Source organism: Bos taurus, chromosome 16, assembly GCF_002263795.3.
Source record: "Bos taurus isolate L1 Dominette 01449 registration number 42190680 breed Hereford chromosome 16, ARS-UCD2.0, whole genome shotgun sequence".
Taxonomy (NCBI): Eukaryota; Metazoa; Chordata; class Mammalia; order Artiodactyla; family Bovidae; genus Bos; species Bos taurus.
Window position 1 is genome coordinate 75,577,838 of NC_037343.1, and position 22,945 is coordinate 75,600,782.

The 22,945-nt window shown below is 39.5% G+C and overlaps 1 protein-coding gene across 25 annotated transcripts in view; it reads right to left on the minus strand.

Moving 5' to 3' along the window:
• Positions 1-4,183: 4,183 nt before the first annotated feature.
• The window catches only part of CD46 (CD46 molecule), a 39,067-nt gene continuing 20,305 nt past the window's right edge, over positions 4,184-22,945 (minus strand). For 2 of the 25 annotated variants that reach the window (XM_005217309.5, XM_059875211.1), the window contains exons 6-14: positions 18,747-18,929; positions 18,286-18,351; positions 18,129-18,170; positions 17,974-18,015; positions 15,773-15,820; positions 15,059-15,112; positions 13,532-13,567; positions 12,757-12,817; positions 4,189-6,699 (exon numbers count right to left, since the gene is read on the minus strand). In XM_005217309.5, coding sequence (XP_005217366.2) covers positions 6,627-6,699; positions 12,757-12,817; positions 13,532-13,567; positions 15,059-15,112; positions 15,773-15,820; positions 17,974-18,015; positions 18,129-18,170; positions 18,286-18,351; positions 18,747-18,929 — 605 coding nt within the window. In that variant the 3' untranslated portion in view covers positions 4,189-6,626. 25 annotated transcript variants of the gene reach the window in all.

The following is a 22,945-nucleotide window of genomic DNA, read 5'->3' on the forward strand; positions in this document are numbered from 1 at the left end:
AGGTAATAGATCATTTAGTGGATTTTTAGAAACAAATCACCATAGTGTACCTAATGTCCTCAGTTTGCTAAAATGTGATAGTGCTGTAAACTCCAAATTGATTTCTGTTAAATTATCTTTCTGTTCATGCATCCTGACCTTAATAAATATTTACTGTATTAAACTTACCATGTGTTTGTTTTTCATAGATTATTTTCCATTCATAATTTTATGATGATAAGTGGGGCCCTGAAAAATTAATTTGCTATATGCAAATGTTACCTATTTCATAAAGAGTTCAAAGTCGGTTAAAGCAAACAGATATTAAAAATGTAGCCCGTTAAGAATGAAATTCTGTGAGCCAAGAAATAAAGTGAGAAAAACAATGATAGAGAAGTGTTGCAGACCTGAGTTGAAGGGGAAACTGACCTCAGTCGCAAATAGGCTGCAGCCCTGGAGCCTTTGCGGTCAGCATTCCCGCAGAAATGTTTGCTTAACTGAGCCAGTACTCACGTGGCCTCTAGAGGGAGGTGCACTGATGAATTCAGCGATGTTAGGAGAGATGCAGACGTTCTCTACTTTTGTTCTTCCTTTCTATCAACCCTTGAGGACAGAGTGAACCAGTTCTGTAAAGGTTCTCAAGAGATGAGCCAGATTTGACTTCACAGGGGGTTTCACTTGAGGAGTCTTCAGGTTGGAGAGCTGTGTCCCCTTGATTGACCTTTTTGAGCAGAAAGTGCAAGGCCAGCCCTAATCTACCTGCAGGACTTTGATTTCACATCTATTCTCCATACATGGTGGCACCTCAACCACTTGGGAAGCTTTTTAAGGTCCAGTTCCTGCCAGTCTCCCCCCAGCTGGCTGCCCTGCCCGGTGGGGTGGGGTGAGGTGGGTGAAGCCTCTGTTGGGAGAACTTCCCTGGGAATGGGGGGCACCTCCCACTGTAGCTGTAGGGCTGTTTGGGGCTGTTGACTGGAGAATTCAGGTTCTGGTTCCCAGGATGTGGTGGGAACAGTTAAGACCCTGGATTGTTTTCTTCACTTCTCTGCTGAGGTAGCTACAACAGACCTATGGGCATAAAAGCTTTGGGTCAACTGTAAGAAACTGAACAGCTTCTGATTCACCTACTGTGTCCCTGGCTCCAGGCTGCTGCTGCCAAGTCACTTCAGTCGTGTCTGACTGTGCGACCCCATAGACTGCAGCTCACCAGGCTCCCCTGTCCCTGGGATTCTCCAGGCAAGAACACTGGAGTGGGCTAGGTATTGCCAATAAAGCAAGTCACCCGTGGATTCTGCCAGCAGGTTGCTATGATTCCAGTCCCCAAATGAGAAAGTGCCAGAAGATCTGGGTTTAACACGAAAGCATAAAAACAATGACTTGGGACATCGTTTCCATGAAAGTAGTTTCTGGAGTTCTCATGAATGCTTAATTTTAAACAAGTGCTCATGGCTGTGTCATGAGAAGCAAACTGAAAGCCCCTTGGTTGTAACTGAAGGGCCACTCATGGAGGATTATTTTTCTTTATTCATCTGAAGGTTGACAGCTTTTTAGCTAAAATTAGCATCCCAAGGTGGTTTGTGCTAATAGATTGCTGAGCAGTGTTTATTTTGAAGACATCTTGAGTCTGCTTTTGTGACCATGCTTTCAACTTAGAAAATGCTCTGCCAGGCATGGGTCTACCTAAGTTTTACCACGTTTATGGCTTTCTGGGTGGCTTAGTCAGTAAAGAATTTGCTGGCAACGCAGGAGACCTGGGTTTGACCCCTGGGTTGAGAAGTTCTCTGGAGAAGGAAAGGGCAATCCCGTGGGCAGAGGAGCCTGGCGGGATGTAGTCCATAGGGTTGCGAGAGTCCGACACGACTTGACTACGCCACAACCACTTGTTTATCACCCCGTACAGGTCTTCTCGAACCATCAGGTGAAGAATCGGGGTGGGGAACTTTCTCAGTGTCATCCAGACGTGGATCGATGTGGTCACCTTCTGGTGGTATGTACACCAGAGGAAAGGAAGATAAGTTTATTGACCACAGACCCCTATATTACGCTTCCCCCATATGTAAGCCATAAGGGACTGAGGTTAGCCATTTTTAAAGGTAATTCTTTAGAAGGTAAGTAGAAAAGAGCTAGTTAATTAAAGTTGAAAATGACTTCTATGTATCTCAGCAGTGACTAAAACCTCTGAGTTTAAACTACGCAGAGAACGTGTCAGATGCCCTCGCAGTCCACAGGAGGGCAGCAGTGTGGTGGTTTTAAAGTTTGTCCGCACTATGCCAGGGTAAGGTTTTCTAGATGAGCCTGGAAGTGATGAAAGCAATGCAGACTGGGAAAAGCAAACAACATCCCCTCCCCACCCCATCCACAAATGTGTGTGAAGATCAAATGGTAACTCACTCCAGCATTCTTGCCTGGAAAATTCCACGGAGAGACATCTGGTAGGGTATACAGTCCATGGACTCGCAGAGTCGGACAGGAATAAACGACTAACACTTTTCAGTTTTGTATCATTTCTGGAAGACGAAGACTTTTCATTATCACCGTAAAAGCTCTCCCGGTATATCTTACGAAAAAGAAAAAAAAAAATAAAAATACAGCAACTGGAGGACCACTGGTTAAAAATCTGCCCGCCAGTGCAGGGTTCGGTTCCTGGTCTGATTAAGAGTCCACGTCGCAGGGCAACTACCAAGATCACGTGGCAGAAGCTATGCTGCCCGTGCACCGTGGAGCCCATGCCCCCACAGAAGCAGCCTGCCACCGCAACCAGAGAGGAGCCCTGCTTCCTCCAACTAGAGAGCCCGGTGCAGCAAGAAGACCCGGCCCAGCCAAAAATACTACAGTAGTCTCAGGTTCCGTTCGGTTCAGTCGCTCAGTCGTGTCCGACTCTTTGTGACCCCATGGACCGCAGCATGCCAGGCCTCCCCGTCCATCACCAACTCCCGGAGTCCACCCAAACCCATGTCTATTGAGTCGGTGATGCCATCCAACCATCTCATCCTCTGTCGTCCCCTTCTCCTCCTGCCTCAATCTTTCTCAGCATCAGGGTCTTTTCAAATGAGTCAGCTCTTCGCATCAGGTGGCCAAAATATCGGAGTGTCAGCTTCAACATCAGTCCTTTCAGTGAACATTCAGGGCTGATTTCCTTTAGGATGGACTGGTTGGATCTCAGGTTACAGGTAAATAAAATTTGGCAAAATGTTTTCTTTATAGCCAAGCTAATTCTCAGCGTTGGCATTATAAAGATTGTTTCCTTTCTTTTTAACCAGATAGCTTCTTTGGATTAGCTGGGTGACAAGATCTTAATTCAAGTCTTGGTCATTTTCTGACTTAACAGGCTGAATTACAAAAACACATTTTTTTCTTGCAGATATAAACACCTCTGTCGTTACAAGTTTGTATGTGCAAGTTCACATGCAGACGTGGACTCTGAGGCTGAAGAACCACTAACGCAGAGGTTCTCCCTTAGCTGTATATTATAGTCACTTGGGAAGCTTTACAGATACCTAATGCCCAGGCACACCCCAGGTCAACAGCATGACGGGGAGGGGGTGGGGGCACCCAGGCATTAGTAAAAATCCCCAGGGGATTCCAGAGTGCAGCCGTGCTTCAGAAACATGCTGTGCTTTCATGGTTGGGACCCGGGTTTTTACTCAGCTACACCCGTGCATAAAAGTGATGTGGAAGACACGTCTTCCACCACACACATAGACGTGTGTGTTCCCTCAAGGCCAGGAAATCATGAAGGCTGAGACCAGGCGGGAATCAGGAGGGGCTGCACACGACGGGCTCTGTGAACTGGGCCTGAGTGATGCCCAGGATCAGACAGGACCAGAGGCCTTCAGGCAACAGTGAGCCAGGAGTACAGCAGTGAGCACAGGATGGGTGGCCTGGCTGGCTGAGAGCAGGCTATGTGAAGTGCTGCAGGTGGAGAAAAGCTGGGCATTAAGTGCAGCAAGTTTTCAAGCTTCATGAAATGGACGTTATGCTGAGGATAACGTTATGCTGCGGCTAACTGTGGGACTGAACGCCGTGAGCAGGGGAGGCGCGAGGCAGGCTGGGAGGGGGGAAGCCTGGACAGACTTCAGGCTCTGAGACTGGAGGGCTAGAAGGGGTGACTGTGGGAGGGGAACGCTTCCAGAAGGTGGGCCCGATTAGAGGCGCACTCTCATCTGAGATAAAACACTCCGGAAATAAATGCACCATCACAAATGAAACTTCTCCATAATGACATATTATTTTTTAAACAGACTCAAAGGTTCAATTCTCAGAAAACAATACAGACATGAGACGTCTCATTCCACTGGGGATTCACTCTTGCAGTTTTAAGTTTAAATTCAAATACACTTTTCCCTCTCATTCAGACAGACATTTCTAGAAAAAAATGGTTTCTCCATATATTTAAGTGATTGACAAGTTATTTGCAGACAGAACATTATTTATATGTACACATATTTCAGTCTTACATATAACTATGTTACACTGGAAAACCAAATCTGAAGTGGAAACTATTGTGAAAGCCTATTTTGGTAAGCACAATAAACTTTGGTTGAAAACATTTCCTTGAGGTTTTAAGAAATACATACTACAGCCACCCCCATGCTTCTGAGAAACTGTTAGATTCTTAAAGAGCATGTGATAAAAAGGGTGCGGCAAAACTTCACCTCTGGATTTGTCTCAGAATTCCTGAATTTATTCTGCTCAAACTCATCTTCCACGTGCCTTACCCAAGATTACAAAGGGAAGGACCACTTACAGAGGGCCTTACAAACATGTCCTCAGGGAGAAAAACAGCATCTACTCTTGTTCACCCTCGAGTCCTCATTCATACCTTTCTAAGGCAGCTTTTCTTTGGCCCAGTGTGTGCCACTAACTATGAAGTGTGACGACTTCCACTTCTTGGTGGTCCAGTGGTTGGGTTTCTGTGCTTCCACTGTGGGGGGCACAGGTCTGATCTCAGCTTGGATAGCTCTGCGTGTCAAGGTATGGCCAAAAAATTTAAAAAAAAAGAAAAACAATTTTTTTAAGGTGTAAAACAAAACCTGTAAAAATCTGAGTCAGAGCAGAGTCCCTCCTCTGTGGCCGTTGGCGTGAGGACAGAGAAGCGGGCTGGGGTCTGTTCCACCTGAGTGTCCAGACCCCCCCTGAGCTGTCTCCTTTTTCCTTCCCTTTCTGTGACCTACAGTTAATCCACGGAGTTGAGTTTGCTTTTCTAAAATACAGGGCTTCATTTTTACTCTGCCCTTTACAGATGAGGTGAGGAGCCCACAAAGACTTAAGATTCTGATACAACCTGAGGTTATCTGCTGAATTTATTCCCTACAAAACTGCTTACATTCTGATGACATGTGTAAAGACAGACATATCTTTATCCAAGTGGGCAGAGAAAAGCCCCTAGAGCCAGACTTTAGAGTGGATTCTAATTCTCTTAGAGAGTAGAATTCTTCAGCACAAACAGATACAACATTGTTAAGAAAAAAAAAAAAAAAACTATAGTACAATAATAATAATAACAAAGTGGAATTCTTCTTAAGAAAACTATAAGGCCACAGCATTCACTTTGTCCTGAGCTGGCATTATTGCCATGGGTGCTAACAGTACTCTAACTTTGTATAGAAGCCTGAAACTGATGCTGAATTCTTGGTTTCTCAGACTGGCTTATTATAAATAAAAGGGGTGAAGAACAAATGCCAGATAAAAACTTAATAGCATCTCTAAATTACCACGAGGTTACACATTTTTAAAAATAGCATTTTAATCTATTCAATGTAAGAGTATTTTCCAGTAATATTCTTAGTTAGGAAACTCAAAGAATGAACCTTAAGAATTGGTAATCACCTCTGAACAAAAAAAGATTTCAAAATCACTTTCTTTGCAAATGAAATGTAATGTCATTTTTCAATATATTTCTCTGAGTTTGGAGATCTTATAGAAGAAAAAACAAACACATTTCCCTACCTTAGAATGCCATGTTGACCTACCCCATAAATCAAGTGCTATTTAAGGAAAAACAGGCAAGGTGTTTAAACCTAAATTCATACATGTTTCAAAGAAGCATTACAGAATAGTGACTATACTTCTGCCACATTAAAATGTTTTAATGTTCCTATGGCTATCGCTTAGCAGTTTTATTTCTGACAGTGTAAGAAAGTGGCAAATAATCTTTATACTTTTTTTCCTTCAGTATTGAGACAAAATTGAGAGAGGGCATTGCGTTAAGTTTAAGGTGTACAGCATGATTTGATAATGTCAATACTACAAAAAGCTTTTTTCTTCCATGTGATTAGAACTTTTTAAGATCCACTCTCTTAGCAACTTGCCAACATAAATACAGTATGAGTAACTCATGGTAGCCACTGTGCTGTAATTATACCCCAGTACTTTCTCACCCTATAACTGAAGGTTTGTATTTTCTGACCACCTTTACTCAAACCCACCCCCACCAGTCCCCCACCGCTGACATCGACAAATCTCATTTTTCTTCTGTGAAAGCTTGTTTTTTTCGATTCCATGTGTAAGTGAGATCAGACAGTACACGTCTTTCTTTACATGACTTATTACCCAGCAAAGTCCCCTCAGGTCTGTCTGTATTGTGGCAAATGGCAAGGTTTCCTTCATTTTCATGGCTGAATGGTACATGCGTTCCTGGAAACGGTTCAGTTCATCTGTTCTGTTGCAGTGGTTGCTTTATCCTGATAAGTGGTGTACGTAGCGCTACATTCTGCTTTCCTATAAGGGAATAGAACAGTATGTACTGTGACATTCTGGTTTCCTAAGAAGCAAGGTTAAGAAGACAGCATCAGAGATGAACATAATTAATAATTAAGTACATACATTAATTCCAGAAGCCCATTTAGAATAGGGAAGATTAAAAAAAAAAAAGCTACATACTAGTAAGAGTCACTGAACTAGGAAATACATGATTTTTTAAAGTTATTCCAATGTTCAACCAGGCTCACTCTACAAACTCTTTTTTCTAATTCTGTAGTGTAGCTTGGATTTCCTCCAAGACAAGAAACAGGGCAGTCACATATACTTAGTAAATATCCTCCTATCTTAATTTAGGAACAACGGGAGAGAATAGAGAGAAGCACATTTTCATAATATTCAATTTAAAATCCAGCTCTGAGATGATTATACAAAGGTAATGATTCTGAGTGTTCACATTCAATAATGCTTCATTTACACCTCACTGTCAAGGAAATCACATATTCTGGTTAGAGCCTCCTAAGTAACTAAAACTCACATCACACAGTTTTGGTGTTTGTTTTTTTTTTGGTAACAAGGAACATCTTTCTAAACCCTGTCCAAAGAAATATAATGCAAGTCACACAGGGAATTCTGAATTTTCTAGAAGCCATGTTAAAAAAGGGAAAAGAAAATTAACTTTCATATAGTTTACGTAACCCAACATCCATGGTTGTACATTTTTTCCCCATGAAGTCTTTGACTCTGATGTGTAACTGTGCACGCGAGCTCACTTTACGTAGGAGGAGCCAGTTTTGACATTCGCAGCAGCCACTCAGGACCACCGCCTCTAGAGCTGGGAAACGCAGTTCCACTCCTGCTTCGGAACCGGACTACAGCAGACAGACTACAACCGAACGCGGACGCGCCGGTTACTGACAGTGTGCCCGCCCAGCGAACCCTCGGGTGCCTGCCTCATGAAGAGCTGACCGTGTGAACGCCGGAAACTTCATTATTCCCCTGGAGGGGAGGCTTCACTATGAGCCGGCGCTGCCACGCGCGGTACTTGTTACATGGCCGTGTCCTCAGGTCTGCTGTGGAGAGCGATTCAACAGTCAGGCCTCTCACTGAATCCTCCAACACCACTGTATTCTGCTATTTGTTGAAGTGAATACACTTTTTTTTTTTTCTCTCTAATAGTAGTGGAACACTTATTTTCTTAAATAGAATTTTAAACAGAAATCCAATATATGAGAAGGATAAATAAGCATTTACATAAAGTTAAAGAAACAACTCATTGGATATAACATCAAGCTATTTAAAGATGATTAAAATGTGAAAGTGAGTTAGTACTTACAGTTATAAGTCATATTACCTTTAGCATTCACTAAGGTAACTTCAAGTGTTTACAGACAATTTGAAGCTCACGGATTGTCTGAAAACCGCTTTCCTGGTTGGTTGGAGCCTCAAAGGACTCCTTAGAGAACTGAGCAGATACATAGGGCGGGGTAGCTGGTATATTTTTGTCTTCCCCTCTGCCCCTGTGATCAAAGACATGGCTCTGCTTTTACTAAGGAACTGCCCATCTTACTGGTCTTTGTGGAATCTGCTCTCAACTTCATGACTGTCACCTAGGGTAGTGCCTTGCACGTGAGTGTGGAAGTCTATCTCCTCTCTTCCTAGCTATGCAGAGACACTCAGGCAGAAAAAGAACTTCCAGTTCATTTCATTCAGAGCCAGAGATAGAGGGGATTAAATGGCTAAAGGGAATGCATTTCACATCAAATTTGAGGATTTTTGTTGGTGCTGGTTTATTTTTTATATGCTAAAAATATAGTGGCTGAGGGAAACAGTTAAATGCCTTTATAGAACTAATATTTACAAGCTGAAACTGAAATTCTTTACCAAAATTACATAAAATGTAGTTTGGTTTCTGTCAATAAAAAACCTAAAAGTGAACTTCAAGTGGACCGACTATCTGATTATTTCCCATTAGACTAAAAAAATTCCCCCAGATTTGGATTTACAGCTGCTAGAAGGTAGAGCTGAGTTGTTTCTTTAGGTTTATATAAATGCTTATTTATCCTTCTCATATAATGCATTTCTATTTAAGAAAATAAGTATTCCACTACTACTAGGGGGAAAAAAAAGTGTATTTATTCACTTCAAATAGAAGAATATAGTGATCTTCAAGGATTCATTGACAGGCCTAACTATTGAATTGCTCACCACAACAGTCCTGAAGAAATGGCTATATAAAACACTTGTCACAGTCTGACCAAAGGTCAAGGGGTCATTACTCTCTGTTGGTGCCTATGTCAAAGCAAAAGCCTGTCAGTGCATATTATTTTACATTAAAACAGGGAAGGAGAAAATATAAATATCAATAATCTCACAAAGGGGAACCAGAATCCAAATGTCCTCCTTGCTGTCTACTGTCTACTTAGCTCAGCTCAGGATATCGATATCTAAATGTTCATCAAATATTTTACAGAAGAAAGGACATCTCTGAAAAGAAATGCAACAGAAAGCAGATACCTTTTAATGATAAAAGCAAACGTTTCTCTCATCTCTTCTCAGAGAGAAATAAAATGTCTTGTCTGTGGCTCTCACCAGTTACGTATATGCTGAACAGAGGAAGGGGAAAGTGTTGAATAAAATAGTGAGGTCACACCAAAAGGAAGCAAGAGTGGCATAAAAATGGGATAAAATCAATGAGGGGGGAGAAGGGAAGTAAAGCTGACAATTAGGCCCATACACTATGTCTCTCCTGATTCTCATTGGGAAGTTGAACCAAGAATTTGGTCCAAGAAGCAACTTTACCCTTGCGGTCTTATAGATCATACAGCAGGTAAACAGACTCTAAATTTGCATATAATCTGTTTACTTCTGAAACCGCCTAGTCTCAAGTGAATAATGTACACTCGTTTTCTCAGAATGATAGTGTATGGGGAGACACGGTCCTGGTCTCCAGCAGCACAGCCTTTGAGGCGATACATGGGGCCTGTATTAATCCCATGTAACACTGTCTCAGAAACTGATGTCATGACATCCTCCATTTTCAGATGCATCTTTTGCATCAAGGACAGTTTCTTCTTGTGCACAACTGTTTCCACCTGAGGGAAGACCTCTATAAAGCATTACATGACTTCCCATTTTTCTAGGATGGATCTAAATTTTGTAAATATGCTCTCTCAACTAATTACAAAATCTTTTTTATTTACTAGTTCTTGCTTAAAAATTTTAAGGCCTTTGTTGAATGGTTAAGAATTTGAGAACCAGGCAGAAAAATGTTCAAGTTAATTTGACCATTCAAGTTTTGGACCGTGTCGTTACACTTCACCACCTGAACTGGATTTACCATTTACAGTATATCCAAAAAAAGCTTCAGTAAGATGCATTTAAGCAGACAACTTAAAAGTTACAACATTTCTCGATCAATCTTTATTAAGATAACATAGTTTACAATTGCACAAGTAATAAATATACTTAATGGAAAAAAAGAAAAAAGGTATTTAGTTACTATTACTAAAATACATAAATTATTTCAATAATTCTACTGAACTTAGCAAACTCTCATTTATCCCGTGATGATTTAACCCAAGCAGAGAAAAATGATCCATTTATGAAAAAAAAATATTCACCACAAATAATTGAAAACATTCATGTTAACAAAAGACATCTGGAACCACATAGTCAGGACATGCAAACAGGACTTGGGCAGGAGCAAAGGAGAGAGCGAAGGGCTGTGGATCCAAGTCTGGAAAGTGTGGCAGAAGAGCTGGTTAGGAAAGGAAGCTGTGCGGGAAAAGGAAGGCGTGTGCACATGGAGCCTGTCAGCTCACCTGGGACCCTATCCTCTTCTTCATTGAGAGCTAAGAAACAGAAAACTATAGCAAAATGCTTTAACCTTGTGGCCATTTTTCATAATTTAATGATCTTTAAAAGAACAAAACAAAACACTACTTAGGGGATTTCCCCGGTGGTTAAGCTCTGCTCTTTCTATGCAGGGAGCTTGAGTCTGATCCTTGGTCAAGGACCTAAGATCCCCTCCACAAAAAAAACTACTTATTTTCATGCTTTGGTATAAATCCTGTAGGAGGGTAACTGTGTTCCCAAATTATCGAAAATACAAGTTCATATCGAATCCATTTTGTATCAAGTTTTAACAGCAAATTTGTGTTTTTGATTTGTTTTGAGGCTTGTAGGATCTTAGCTCCCCAACCAGGAACTGCACTCCTGCCCAAGGCAGTGAAAGCCTGAGCTCTAACCACTGGACTACCAGGGAACTCCCATTAACAGCAATTCTTGCGCCTGGTATCCTGCTTCCAGATTTATCCCTACAAATAGAGAAGGAACTGCATATAGTTTACAGTCTTGTAAGGGAGTTTCCAAAGCAATGAAAGCAATTTGGGGTGGGGGAGAATGGACATTCAATAGTGCAAAAAATGTATCAATAATAAAAATAATTACCTCTTTAAAAGAAAAGCAAACTAAAGCTAGGTATTATTTCACATTCTTTTAAAAAGGCATGCAACAAAAATGTGGAGTCTTTAAACAATCCACTTGATTGTCTTGAACAGGTGAACCATTTCCCAATAAGCTTGATGGTGCTTCTTCAAAGCTAAAGAGCATGGGCACATCGTTAACAGTCTACACCCTGCTTTCTCTAAGTGTCCTCCAGGCCTAGCAGCAGCAGCCTCACTGGGGAACTCTTTAGAAATGGGATCTCAGAACTCTAATGCCCCTGGTACCTTAACCTGGGGGTGTGATGCTCAGATACTTGTTTAGCTTTAAAAGACTCATTCACTGGTAGACAGAGTTTGGCTAATATTTGTTAGGAAACTGTATTTTTCTGTAATGATGTTTTACAAAGGCCAGTAAGGAGCAGAAAGCTATTTTGTTCTGCTTTCTTTAGAGGTTACTTCTAGTTAACAAATTTTAGACTTGTCAAATATTTCACTGATGGTGTTTCCATGTTATACCGCCTGTGTATATGCAGTTTTAAAAATACACTACTGATAGAGAAATCAAACGTGCATATTATATGTTCTATAAATATAAGATTCAAGGTTCAAATGAAGGCACTGTGGATATTTTTAAAAGATTACCAAGAAATTTAAAAAATATATATTTAGCTCTTTATGAGTGAAGAATGTACTTTTATTACATAGTCCAAATGCAGTGATTAAAATAAAAGGAATATAAATATCATAAAGCCATTAATACCATTCATTTTTAATTATTAGTTTGATTTACAAAGCAATAGGGAAAAAAATCACGAAAAATGAGAAATATCAAAGCACTAATCTTGGTCTATGTTCCAGTTTTATTCTAAGTCATTAGATTTTAAATTACTTCATTAAAATTTAAGATGACGTTTAAAAGGTACAAATTATATATTTGTACCTTTTTGCAATTTTAACTCTCTCCCTTATTTCATTTTTATAGATAAAAAGACAAAGTTCATGAGGTTCCTTGTAAATCTTACCCTCTCAGCAACTTTTAGTTTAACCCCATCAGTTTTACTTCAACCTAGTAAATTAAGAGAACATAAGAGGGAAATCAAATGATGTTGCTTTAAATTCTCCAGTTTAACTGTATAACAAATCTAAAAGAAAAAAAACAGATTTGGTATCTGAAGGAGACATCTATGTAGCTTCTTACAACTACCTATCTAAATTATACAGACAACTGAAAACTTTCACCATCAAAATTGCAGTGACTACAGCTATCAAAGTCTCCACAGGGAATCATTTTATATGTAATCTTGGTCATTAGTCCAATCTAGGAAGTTGGGTATGCCTACAGTAGAGAAGACCCCAAAGCGGTCCATGATTCATTTCAGCACTTATACCTCAAATCCCACAGAAATTTTTCTTACATCATAATTAGTTGACACGACCTGCACAGATTATTCGTATGGCAGTGATATTAAAAACAGGTGAAAACATTTTTAGTGAAGATGTGTAATTCACACAGCACACTCAAGCAGGAGCAATTTTTAAAAAACACGTAATACAGAGTACAAACGAAAACTGCACGAAAGAGTGTCAACAGTGAGAAGGAGCAACAGGTGAAAAGCATGCTGTACTTTACCCTTTCTTCCTCTGTCTGCAAAAACAGCAGTACAGGCAGAGCAATAATCCAACGCCAATAACTACGAGAAATCAGGAGACAAACGTCACATGACCAGGAAAAATCGCTGCCAAGACTCAAAATCTAGCAGAAGAAAATGAATGCTGATCAGAGGTTCCCTGGAGGCTCAGATGCTAAAGAATCTGCCTGCAATGCAGGAGACCTGGGATCAATCCCTGGGTTGGGAACATCCCCTGGAGAAGGGAATGGCAATCCACTCCAGTATTCTTGCCTGGACTAGAACAGACAGTGGAGCCTGGTGGGGTTGCAAAGAATCAGACATGACTGAGTGACTAACGCTTTCATTTTTGGCTTTCAGATACCCATGGCCAGAAAATGGTATCTAATTTAAGCACATATACATTTCTATTCCATTTGGACTCTTCAGTATATTGTATTCTTTGGATTAAACAGTATACAGTAAGTCAGAGAAATTCTTGATTAATTTATAAAATTACCCAAAGCATATTTGGGATGAAAACTCATATGAAAAAAACTCACCTTTGAAACAACATATATTATTTAGAGTTTGTTAGTATGTGGACAGGCAGAATAGACAGGAATAGAGTAATACTAATACAAGGTAGTGTATTATGTAAAAAGTCAGGTTTTCCTGTTTTACTTAATTTCAAGCTATAAAGCTATAAATACTGAAAAACCCTAAAAAAAAACACAAAACTACACTTCTTCAGAGCAATGTTTTGATTCCATTGGTATCAAACTTGTTGACACTTACGTACAGCAACAATGACGAGCACGATGTATCCTGCACCTGTGAAAAATGAAAACAGTTTGGGAGATAAGTGAGTATCTGGGATCTCCTAGGAGCGGCTGCACCTTAATTTCACCAGACCATCCGTAACTACAGAGAAACAAACCTGCCAATCTAGTTTAAGCACAACTGCTCGTGCTTCCAGGTTATCTGCACCACAGAACCCTTCTGATCAGATTCCAGAGTCAGGACACTAACTCTGTGACACTCTTAATAAGGAATCTCACTTTTCACTGCTGTTTGCTCTGGCTACCATGTCAGGTTATTTAGTGAAGGTTAACAATTAGAATTCACTAGTTTGGAGGCAAACCATTTTTAAAATGTGAGTATCCAACTATGGATGGTTTAGTTCGACATTCAGTTCTTTCATTACTTATGACTTTAAGTTAGACATTTAACGTCTATTTTTCCCTGAAGTCTGTGGGATAAATCTGAACCCATCAAGAGTCTTCATCATATCACCACAGCTCCTACCCCACTTTCTCCCCAGATGAAGACGTGGCCCTAACTCCCTAGGGAGACTCGCTGAAAGTAATGCAAATTAAGACTGTAAAGGGAACACCAGGGCACATGATAACACTAGGCACAGAAGCGTAAACATGCATTTTTGACTCTCCGGAGGGCACTGAATATACCACCAAATCTTAATTCTTAGAAACGCTGGTCACTGGCACCTCTGCTTCTAAACTGCCATTACTTTTATTATCTATAACGTACAGCAGGTAACACAGCATACAATGTCATGTACAGCTCTGCTTTTTATTCCATAAACATTATCGAATGTAAACATCCTGAGATGGCACTGGATTCTCTTGGCAGAGTGCTAGTGTGACCACAGTTTTCACAGGGAAAATATAACAAGCCCAAAGTGCATTTTATAAAAGGACTAACTAAATAGTATAACTAAACTAGTCTAAAAATAATAAACTATTTTTCTTCATTTCCTTATCAGTAAGTCTTTATACTTCATGTAACTGCCACAACTATACTTCCATCAAGTTCTCTAACACATACTGTGTGAACTACGTGTGCAAACATTAAGTGTGCTACCCCACCCTTGTATAGAAAAACTAATCCAACATTAGTACTTCAAGCCTTTTGTTCACAAGGTACCAACAGAAAGAAAATTCATCTACAAATTGCCATTATAAAGTAAAACTATTACATGGAAAATAACTTAAATGTTAGATGTGTTAGACTACGTATAGCCATATTATTATTTTAAAAAGTAAACTTATTATTAGGTATCCTAAGTTGAGCACCCTCCTAAAATCTGTATTATCTACATGTGTCTAAAAGTACCCCTTAAATATGTCATAGGATCTGCACCTTTAAAATTCCTTAAAACGTGCAATTTTACAACTACAAACTGAACAATTATCACCAATTTTTAACATGTTGTTTCTTCTCTAATTATAGACAATGGTAATATTTCCACATAGAAAACTAGGGCCTTATGACACAGAGTTATAATCAGTAACAAAATAATACCTAAACCCTCAGCACCGTTAGGGGGTGATGCATCAGTAGGACGGGGGGGATGTCCTAGAAAAAAGGAAAAAAATGCAAGTTAAAAAAAAAAAAGAAAAAACAATAGAGCTTAATGTCCTCTAAGTTCACAGGTTTTGATTTTTTTCACTTTGTACAAAAACTCTTATAATTTCATTCTCCTTATATAAACTACATTAATGTTTGTCATTAAAAGTAGTATCAAAATATTATAAATTTATATTCAATACCAAAGCATTCTACTTCTTGTCCAGTAACATTTCCTAGGACAATATTCTGTGGTACAGCAAGCAAATTTATCATTAGTGTGGTGTCAGAATAACCCTATGGATTCGATGTGATTATACTTAAAACTAAAACAGAAAAGCACATTTGTGGAGGCTAAACAATATGCTACTAAACAAGAATGGATCACTGATTGAATCAAGGAAGAAAGTTTTTAAATATCTGGAGAAAACGAAAACAAGAAAACAAATCCAAAATCTATGGGATGCAGCAAAAAGCAGTTTTAAGAGGGAAGTTTACAGCCACATAGCCACACTCATCAAGAAAAAGTCGGCCCCAATTAACAAAATCAGAATGAAAAAAGAAGGTACAACCCACAAACACTGAAGAAATTTCAGAAGCTATGTAGAACAATTTAAAGAAGGACATGAATAAATAAGTGTAGATGGAAAAAAAGCTCAGCCACTGAACCTGGATGACTTAGTCCTGAAGTCATGGTTGGAGAAGTGGGCTTGGAATCTGGAATGGAAAATTAGATTCAATTCTCCAGCCTTATCCATACAAAATTATGGATTTAAATCTGGTATTTGATTTTTTATAAAGATTCTCAAAATGAATTATTTCTCAAAATGAAAAATACATGTACTCCCTAAATTTTGCAATTCTACTTCTGTAAAGCTAACCTAAACACATGTTTACCGAAGTGCACAAGAATGTTGCACGGGAATGTTCCCTGTGCCTTTGTATACAGTGGAAATCCTAGAAGTTAACTAATGACAAACCATAAAAAAAACGTGCTCAGAATAAACATATGGTTCTTTAAAAAAATACTGTCCATATAGTTTCCTATTGCATAACTTGTATCCTTCTCCAGTTAGTATTTTGCCTACAGTTTTTCATATTTGCAATATCAGATCTACTTGACCACCGTTATATGTTGCTTAATGATGTTTTTCATACTAACTGATGACAGAAAATGATTGACAGTCTCATGAGGAATTTTGATTTTTGATATTTTAAAATAATCCATAGTTTTATCTTCACTGTACATCTGTCCTCAGAACTCTTCTTTTAAACTGTATCAGTGCTTTATAAATCCTTTATGAAATGCTTATGTCAACTCTTCCCTGGGGCGCAGAGGTTAAAGCGTCTGCCTGCAGTGCAGGAGACCTGGGTTCGATCCCTGGGTCGGGAAGATCTCCTGGAGAAGGAAATGGCAACCCACTCCAGTATTCTTGCCTGGAGAATCCCATGGACGGAGGAGCCTGGTGGGCTACAGTCTACGGGGTCGCAAAGAGTCGGACACGACTGAGCGACTTGACTTTCACTTTCCTTTATGTCAACTCTTTAAAAGTCTGCCCAGACTGATGCTCTTTCCACCCTTCCTCTAGTCTCTAGCTTCTGCGGCAACTAAATACAAGCCAGAGATAGCAGCCCTGAACTTAGGAAAACAATTCCCTCCAACATATCAAAATACTCATTCAAGTCTCAGGCAGAGGAGCTGATCAGCAGCCCCTGCTAGAATTCCTCCATTTCATTCCAATAAACAAGGGCTTTTTCTGCCTTTTAGTTGTTATACCACTTACTTTCTGTTGCCAATTCCCCCTTTCCCCCTCAAAAAACAAAAACAAAAACATCCAAAACAAACAAAAAATCCTCAGTAAAGAGAAAAACAATAATTGTTAGGAGTGGGGGAGTGACGGAGGTGGTAGAAATACTAGTCTCATTCTAGAGACAATGGTAGTCTCCCAGTTTATAAAAAAGAACCAAGCTGGTCAACCTGGGAAAGGAAACAGTCCTGGACCCAGAAGACACCCTGTACAGGTGTCGAGAGATCACTTTTAAAATGAATAAATCATCCGTGTTGATGACACAGAAAACATACATGCTAAAAAACAGAACCTGTGGACCTTCCTCTACACTAATATTAATCTGAGTGTAACTGGTACAAGCTGCCTTTTAAGAGCTTTATAGATACCAGGGGCTATGCTAAGTGCTTTAAATGAATCCCACTTTAAATTTACTGTCACTAAGTAAGGAAGCCGAAGAATTGATGCTTTTGAACTGTGGTGTTGGAGAAGGCTCTTGAGAGTCCTTGGACTGCAAGGACCTCCAACCAGTCCATCCTAAAGGAGATCAGTCCTGGGTATTCATTGGAAGGACTGATGCTAAAGCTGAAACTCCAATACTTTGGCCACCTCATGCAAAGAGTTGACTCACTGGAAAAGACACTGATGCTGGGAGGGATTGGGGGCAGGAGGAGAAGGGGACGACAGAGGATGAGATGGCTGGATGGCATCACCGACTCAATGGACATGAGTTTGAGTAAACTCCGGAAGTTGGTGATGGACAGGGAGACCTGGCGTGCTACAGTCCATGGGGTCGCAAAAAGTCGGACACAACTGAGCAACTGAACTGAACTCAAGTAAGGAAGGTTTGAAATCATTTTACACATAAGTAAACATATTAAAGTTTACTTAACTTGCTATCTGCTTGTATCTGCAGACTGCACATAATTTTAGAATCACTCAATCTAAGAACTAAAAAGGCTGTGAATATTTTATTACTAAAATTGATAAATGAGTATAAATCATTGGAATTTAAAAGACTTTGAAAAAAAGATCAAAAGAATGTAAAGGATTTTGAAATATATAAGCAGGAAGTTACTAAACCTGAGACATTGGGAATTGGATGTTGGGTGCTGCGAGTCGACACTGGGGGGAAAAAAAAAAACGCAGATAGGATCAAACATTTGGGAGTTACTACTGGCATTTTCACCAGGAATTTAAAAGATTTTTGAAAAAATATATGTAGGAAGTTACTAAACCTGAGACACTGGGAACTGGATGTTGGGTGCTGCGAGTCGACACTGGAAAAAAAAAAAAAAAACGCAGACAGGATCAAACATTTGGGAGTTACTACTGGCATTTTCACCAGGAATTTAAAAGATTTTTGAAAAAAATATATGTAGGAAGTTACTAAACCTGAGACACTGGGAACTGGAGGTTGGGTACTGGGAATTGGAGACTGGGTGCTGGGAGGAATCGACACTAGAAAACAAAATAATGGAGACTGAATCAAAAATCTGGGCATTAATACTGTCTTTTCATTCACATGAATTATGCCTTTCATTCTTGACTTATTTAGGTAAAACTCCCTACGCTTCAGTTTACCCTGAAAAATGACTGCTATCCATTTTTACATTTAAGAATGCCTAGCAAGAGACATTTATATACCTGTGTTATGTACGTGAAATGCTAAGACCCTACAAAGACAGAAAATCGCTGCAGCGGATTTCTTGTGAATTTGAAGTCATACAACTATCAGAGAAATGAATATAACACAGTTAAATATGAACATTGTTTCTCTTCAGTTTTTCTTGCATCATTGATATTTAATGTGAAAGACATAAAGAACAAAAACAAAAGGAAGATAGTACTTTTACCTTTAATACACTTTGGTAGCTCGGGCTCCCAAGTACTGTTCTCACCACAGACAACTACACTGTTGCCATAAAGGTTAAAACCCTCATTGCATTTAAGTACAACCGTCGCTTTGTAGTAATATTTTGGTCCAAATCCTGAGACTATCGTTCCATGTTCAATGGCTGGATATACACATTTGACCACTGAAAAATTGAGAAATTCCAGAATTAATGGAAAGCCGCTTCTACACGGGACCAGAAAGACTAGTGTGAAGTAATCCCAGGGAAGAAGCAGGAGAGAAATGAAAGATGCTAATTGCGGAAAAAAGAAAAAAGAAACCTTTGAGCATCTGAACTCCAGGTAAAGAGATCTAGAGAAATCTAGCAATGTTTTTTTTTTTTTTTTTTTTAAAAAACCTAGAACAGACTGTCATAGTTCATTTGCTTTTCTACATTTTCTTTCCATTACTGACAAGTTTTGAGAACCGTCTGATACCAGATACAAACTCAGGGTAAGGTCAAAAGTAATTTTCTTCAGTTTGAGGATTTTTTTTAAGATCATTCTGACACTGATTACATACCTTGCTCTTTTAGAAAGGTAGCAAAAGCTTTTCTGAGAAGGTAACGTTTGAGCTCAAATTTAAGTTGCAGAGAAGCTAGCCATGCCAAGATACGAAAAAGAAAGTTTTCAGGAGGCAACAACACACAGAAGCTAGAAGTTCAAGAAGTAAAGGCAGTGGGGTTAGGGCAGTGTTTTCCAAACGCTCTGGGCTACATCAGAGATCAAGAAACACATTTTATGCTGTCAACCAGTATATAAACCAACAGGCCTGAGATAATCTTAGTAATGGTATGTCCCATTCTGCTGCTGCTGCTGCTGCTGCTAAGTCGCTTCAGCCGTGTCCGACTCTGTGCGACCCCAGAGACGGCAGCCCACCAGGCTCCGCCGTCCCTGGGATTCTCCAGGCAAGAACACTGGAGTGGGTTGCCATTTCCTTCTCCAATGCATGAAAGTGAAAAGTGAAAGTGAAGTCGCTCGGTTGTGTCCGACTCTAGCGACCCCATGGACTGTAGCCCACCAGGCTCCTCCGTCCATGGGATTTTCCAGGCAAAAGTACTAGAGTGGGGTGCCATTGCCTTCTCCTGTCCCATTCTACTCCACTCATAAAAAGTACTCATCCTGACGGTCTCAGTTGACTTTAGTATCCATTAATGGGTTTGGCAGAATTGGGGGAAAAAAAATCAAGAAAACACTTGCCTGAGTAGTGAGTTCAAGAGAACATCTTATGAGATTAAATCCGAATGACAGATAAGGGGCAGATAATATACAGCCTTTTAAACCAGAAGAGTGTTCTTTCTCTTTCTTTGGGTCTGGATTTCCGTCAGGTATCATTTCTCTTCAGCCAGAAGAACTTCCTTATCAATTCTTATAATCCAGGTTGTTAAAGTTGCTCAGTTGAGTATGACCCCATGGTCTATACAGTCCATGGAATTCTCCAGGCCAGAATACTGGAGTGAGTAGCCTTTCCCTTCTCCAGGATAATCCAAGTTGACCAATGACAAATTCACACAACATTCTACATTAAGTGTTGTTTTTTGGGGTTTTGTTTTTCCTTCAGCATATTAGCAGAAATTGTCTTTTACTTTCAATAGTTCCATGAAAGTCAGCTGTCACTCTCACCTTGGGGTGAGCAGAAAAAGGAGACAAGCTTTCCCGTCTGTTTCTCCCTCTCATTGGCTGCTGCCTCTTTTGTCTCCAGGAGTTCAAACATGCTGTGCTTAGCTTAATTGGGGGTTTCTTGGTAAATTTTTAAAATTTATTCTGCTAAGGGCAGTGAATTTCCCAGACATGTGGGGTTGTTGTTTGTGATCAAATTTACATAATTTTCGGCCAGTATTTCTGAAATGATTTCCTGCGTTGTTCTCTCTTCTGAAACTCCAATTAGATGTATGTTTGGCTGTTTGCTCTTTCTCCCAAAGGTTTCTCTCTCTCTTGTTTTAATCTTTCTTTTCAAACCATGCTCGATTTCTATTGCCCTGTCTTCAGGTTCCCTGATTTTTTTTTCACTGTTGGGCCAATATGCTCCTAATTGTACCTAATGATTTTCTTGTCAGTTGGGTTTAGTAGATACAAAGTGCAGACAGTAAATCTCACCCTTTTCTAAGGTGTACAACTGTATTAGTTTTCATAAACCAAAATAATCATGTAATTACCAACACAGTAACAAAAATTCCATTATCTCCACATACTTCATGTCACTTTGTATCAACCCTCCAGTTCTCAAAGCACCTTCCCCACCCAGCCCAGCACTCATCTGTTTCCTGCCTGATAGTGCTGCTCTCCCAGGATGCCCGAAGAGAATCACAGCCTCTGAGTATGGGTATTTTACTTAGTGTAATGCACTGGAGATTCCTTTGCTGCATGATTCAAGAACTCATTTCTTTTTATCACGGAGTATTATTCCATTGCATGGATACAGATTAGGCTGTTCATCCATTACCAGCTGAAGGACATGTGAGTTAATTCCAATGTGGAATGATTATGACTAACGCTGCTTTGAATATTCTCATGCAGGTTTCTATATAAACATACGTCTTTTTACTTACATTGCTGAGTTGTATGGTAAGTGTATATTTAACCTTATAAGGGATTGCCAAACTATCTTCCATAATATTCGTATCACTCTGTATTCTTACCAGGAATGCCTTAAGAGTTCCAACTGCTGTATATTCTTGCCTATTAATCGTATTGTTAGTCTTTAGTTTTGGGGTTATTTGTTCAGCTATTCTAATAGCTGTTTACTGACATCTCATTGTAGTTTTAAATTCCATTCTGTAATTTACTATGACACTGAGCAACTTTCCATGTATTTGGGGATCCATATATTTTCTTTGGTGCAATAGGTCTATTCATGTTGCCCATTTTAAAAAACTGGGTTGTTTTCTGATTGTGTTTTGAAAGTTATTTATATTGTAGATACAAGTCCATTAGCAGATATGTACTTTGTAAATGTTTCTTCCCAATTTATGGCTCATTTTATTCCTTCTTTTAATAATGTATTTGAAGTAGAAGTTTTGAGTTTTAATAAGTCCAGTATATTAACCGGAGAAGGCAATGGCACCCCACTCCGGTACTCTTGCCTGGAAAATCCCATGGATGGAGGAGCCTGGTGGGCTGTAGTCCATGGGGTCGCTAAGAGTCAGACACGACTGAGAGACTTCACTTTCACGCATTGGAGAAGGACATGGCAACCCACTCCAGTGTTCTTGCCTGGAGAATCCCAGGGACGGGGAGCCTGGTGGGCTGCCGTCCATGGGGTCGCACGGAGTCGGACACAACTGAAGCGACTTAGCAGCAGCAGCAGTATATTAACATTTCTTCTTTAAAGAATCATGGTTTTAGAGTTGTATTTAAGAGTTGTATTTGTGCCTTTGACTAAGGCACAAATATTTCCTATGTGCTAAAGCAAAAATCTTTTGGTTTTAGATTTCACATTTAAGTTTTTGGTTCACTGTGAGTAAGTACTTGCAAATGGTGCTAACATAGTGTTGAGGGTTTGTTTGGGTTTTTTTTTGAAAGGTTGTAGTTCTGGACACTGCTGTTCCACGCTCTACATGGCCGACCTCTCACCAACACTGCACTGTCTTGATTACAGTCCTCACAGCAGTGTTTATCAGAAGTCTTGACAGCAGGTAGAACGAGATGACTTTTTTCTTTCTTCCAAATTTCTATTGACAATTCTAGTTGTTTTATTTTTCTAAATAAATTTTACAATCTTTTTGTCAAGTTCTGCTGGGATTTTATGGGATTGTCCTGAATTTATAGATCAATCATAGAGGACTGACATCCTTATTATATTGTATTTTCTAACCCATAATCACTGACTTTTCTCTATTTATTAAAGTCTTGTTTAATTTCTTAGGTTTAGTTATTTTTACCATTTAAATATTTCACATTGTTGCTAGATTTACATACAAGTATTTTGGGTTTTCAAGTTGGTGTAAATAGTACTTGAAAATTTTCAATTTCTATTGGTGTTTTACTAGTGTATAGATGTACAGTTGATATCTGTGCTGATCCTGATAAAACTTCAGTCTTTCAAGTTTTCTACAAAAACAATCTTGTGTAATAAAGTCTATATTACTCCTTTACTCTTCAATATGTATGGCTTGTTCTACTATCTGCTGCTGCTGCTGCTAAGTCGCTTCAGTCGTGTCCG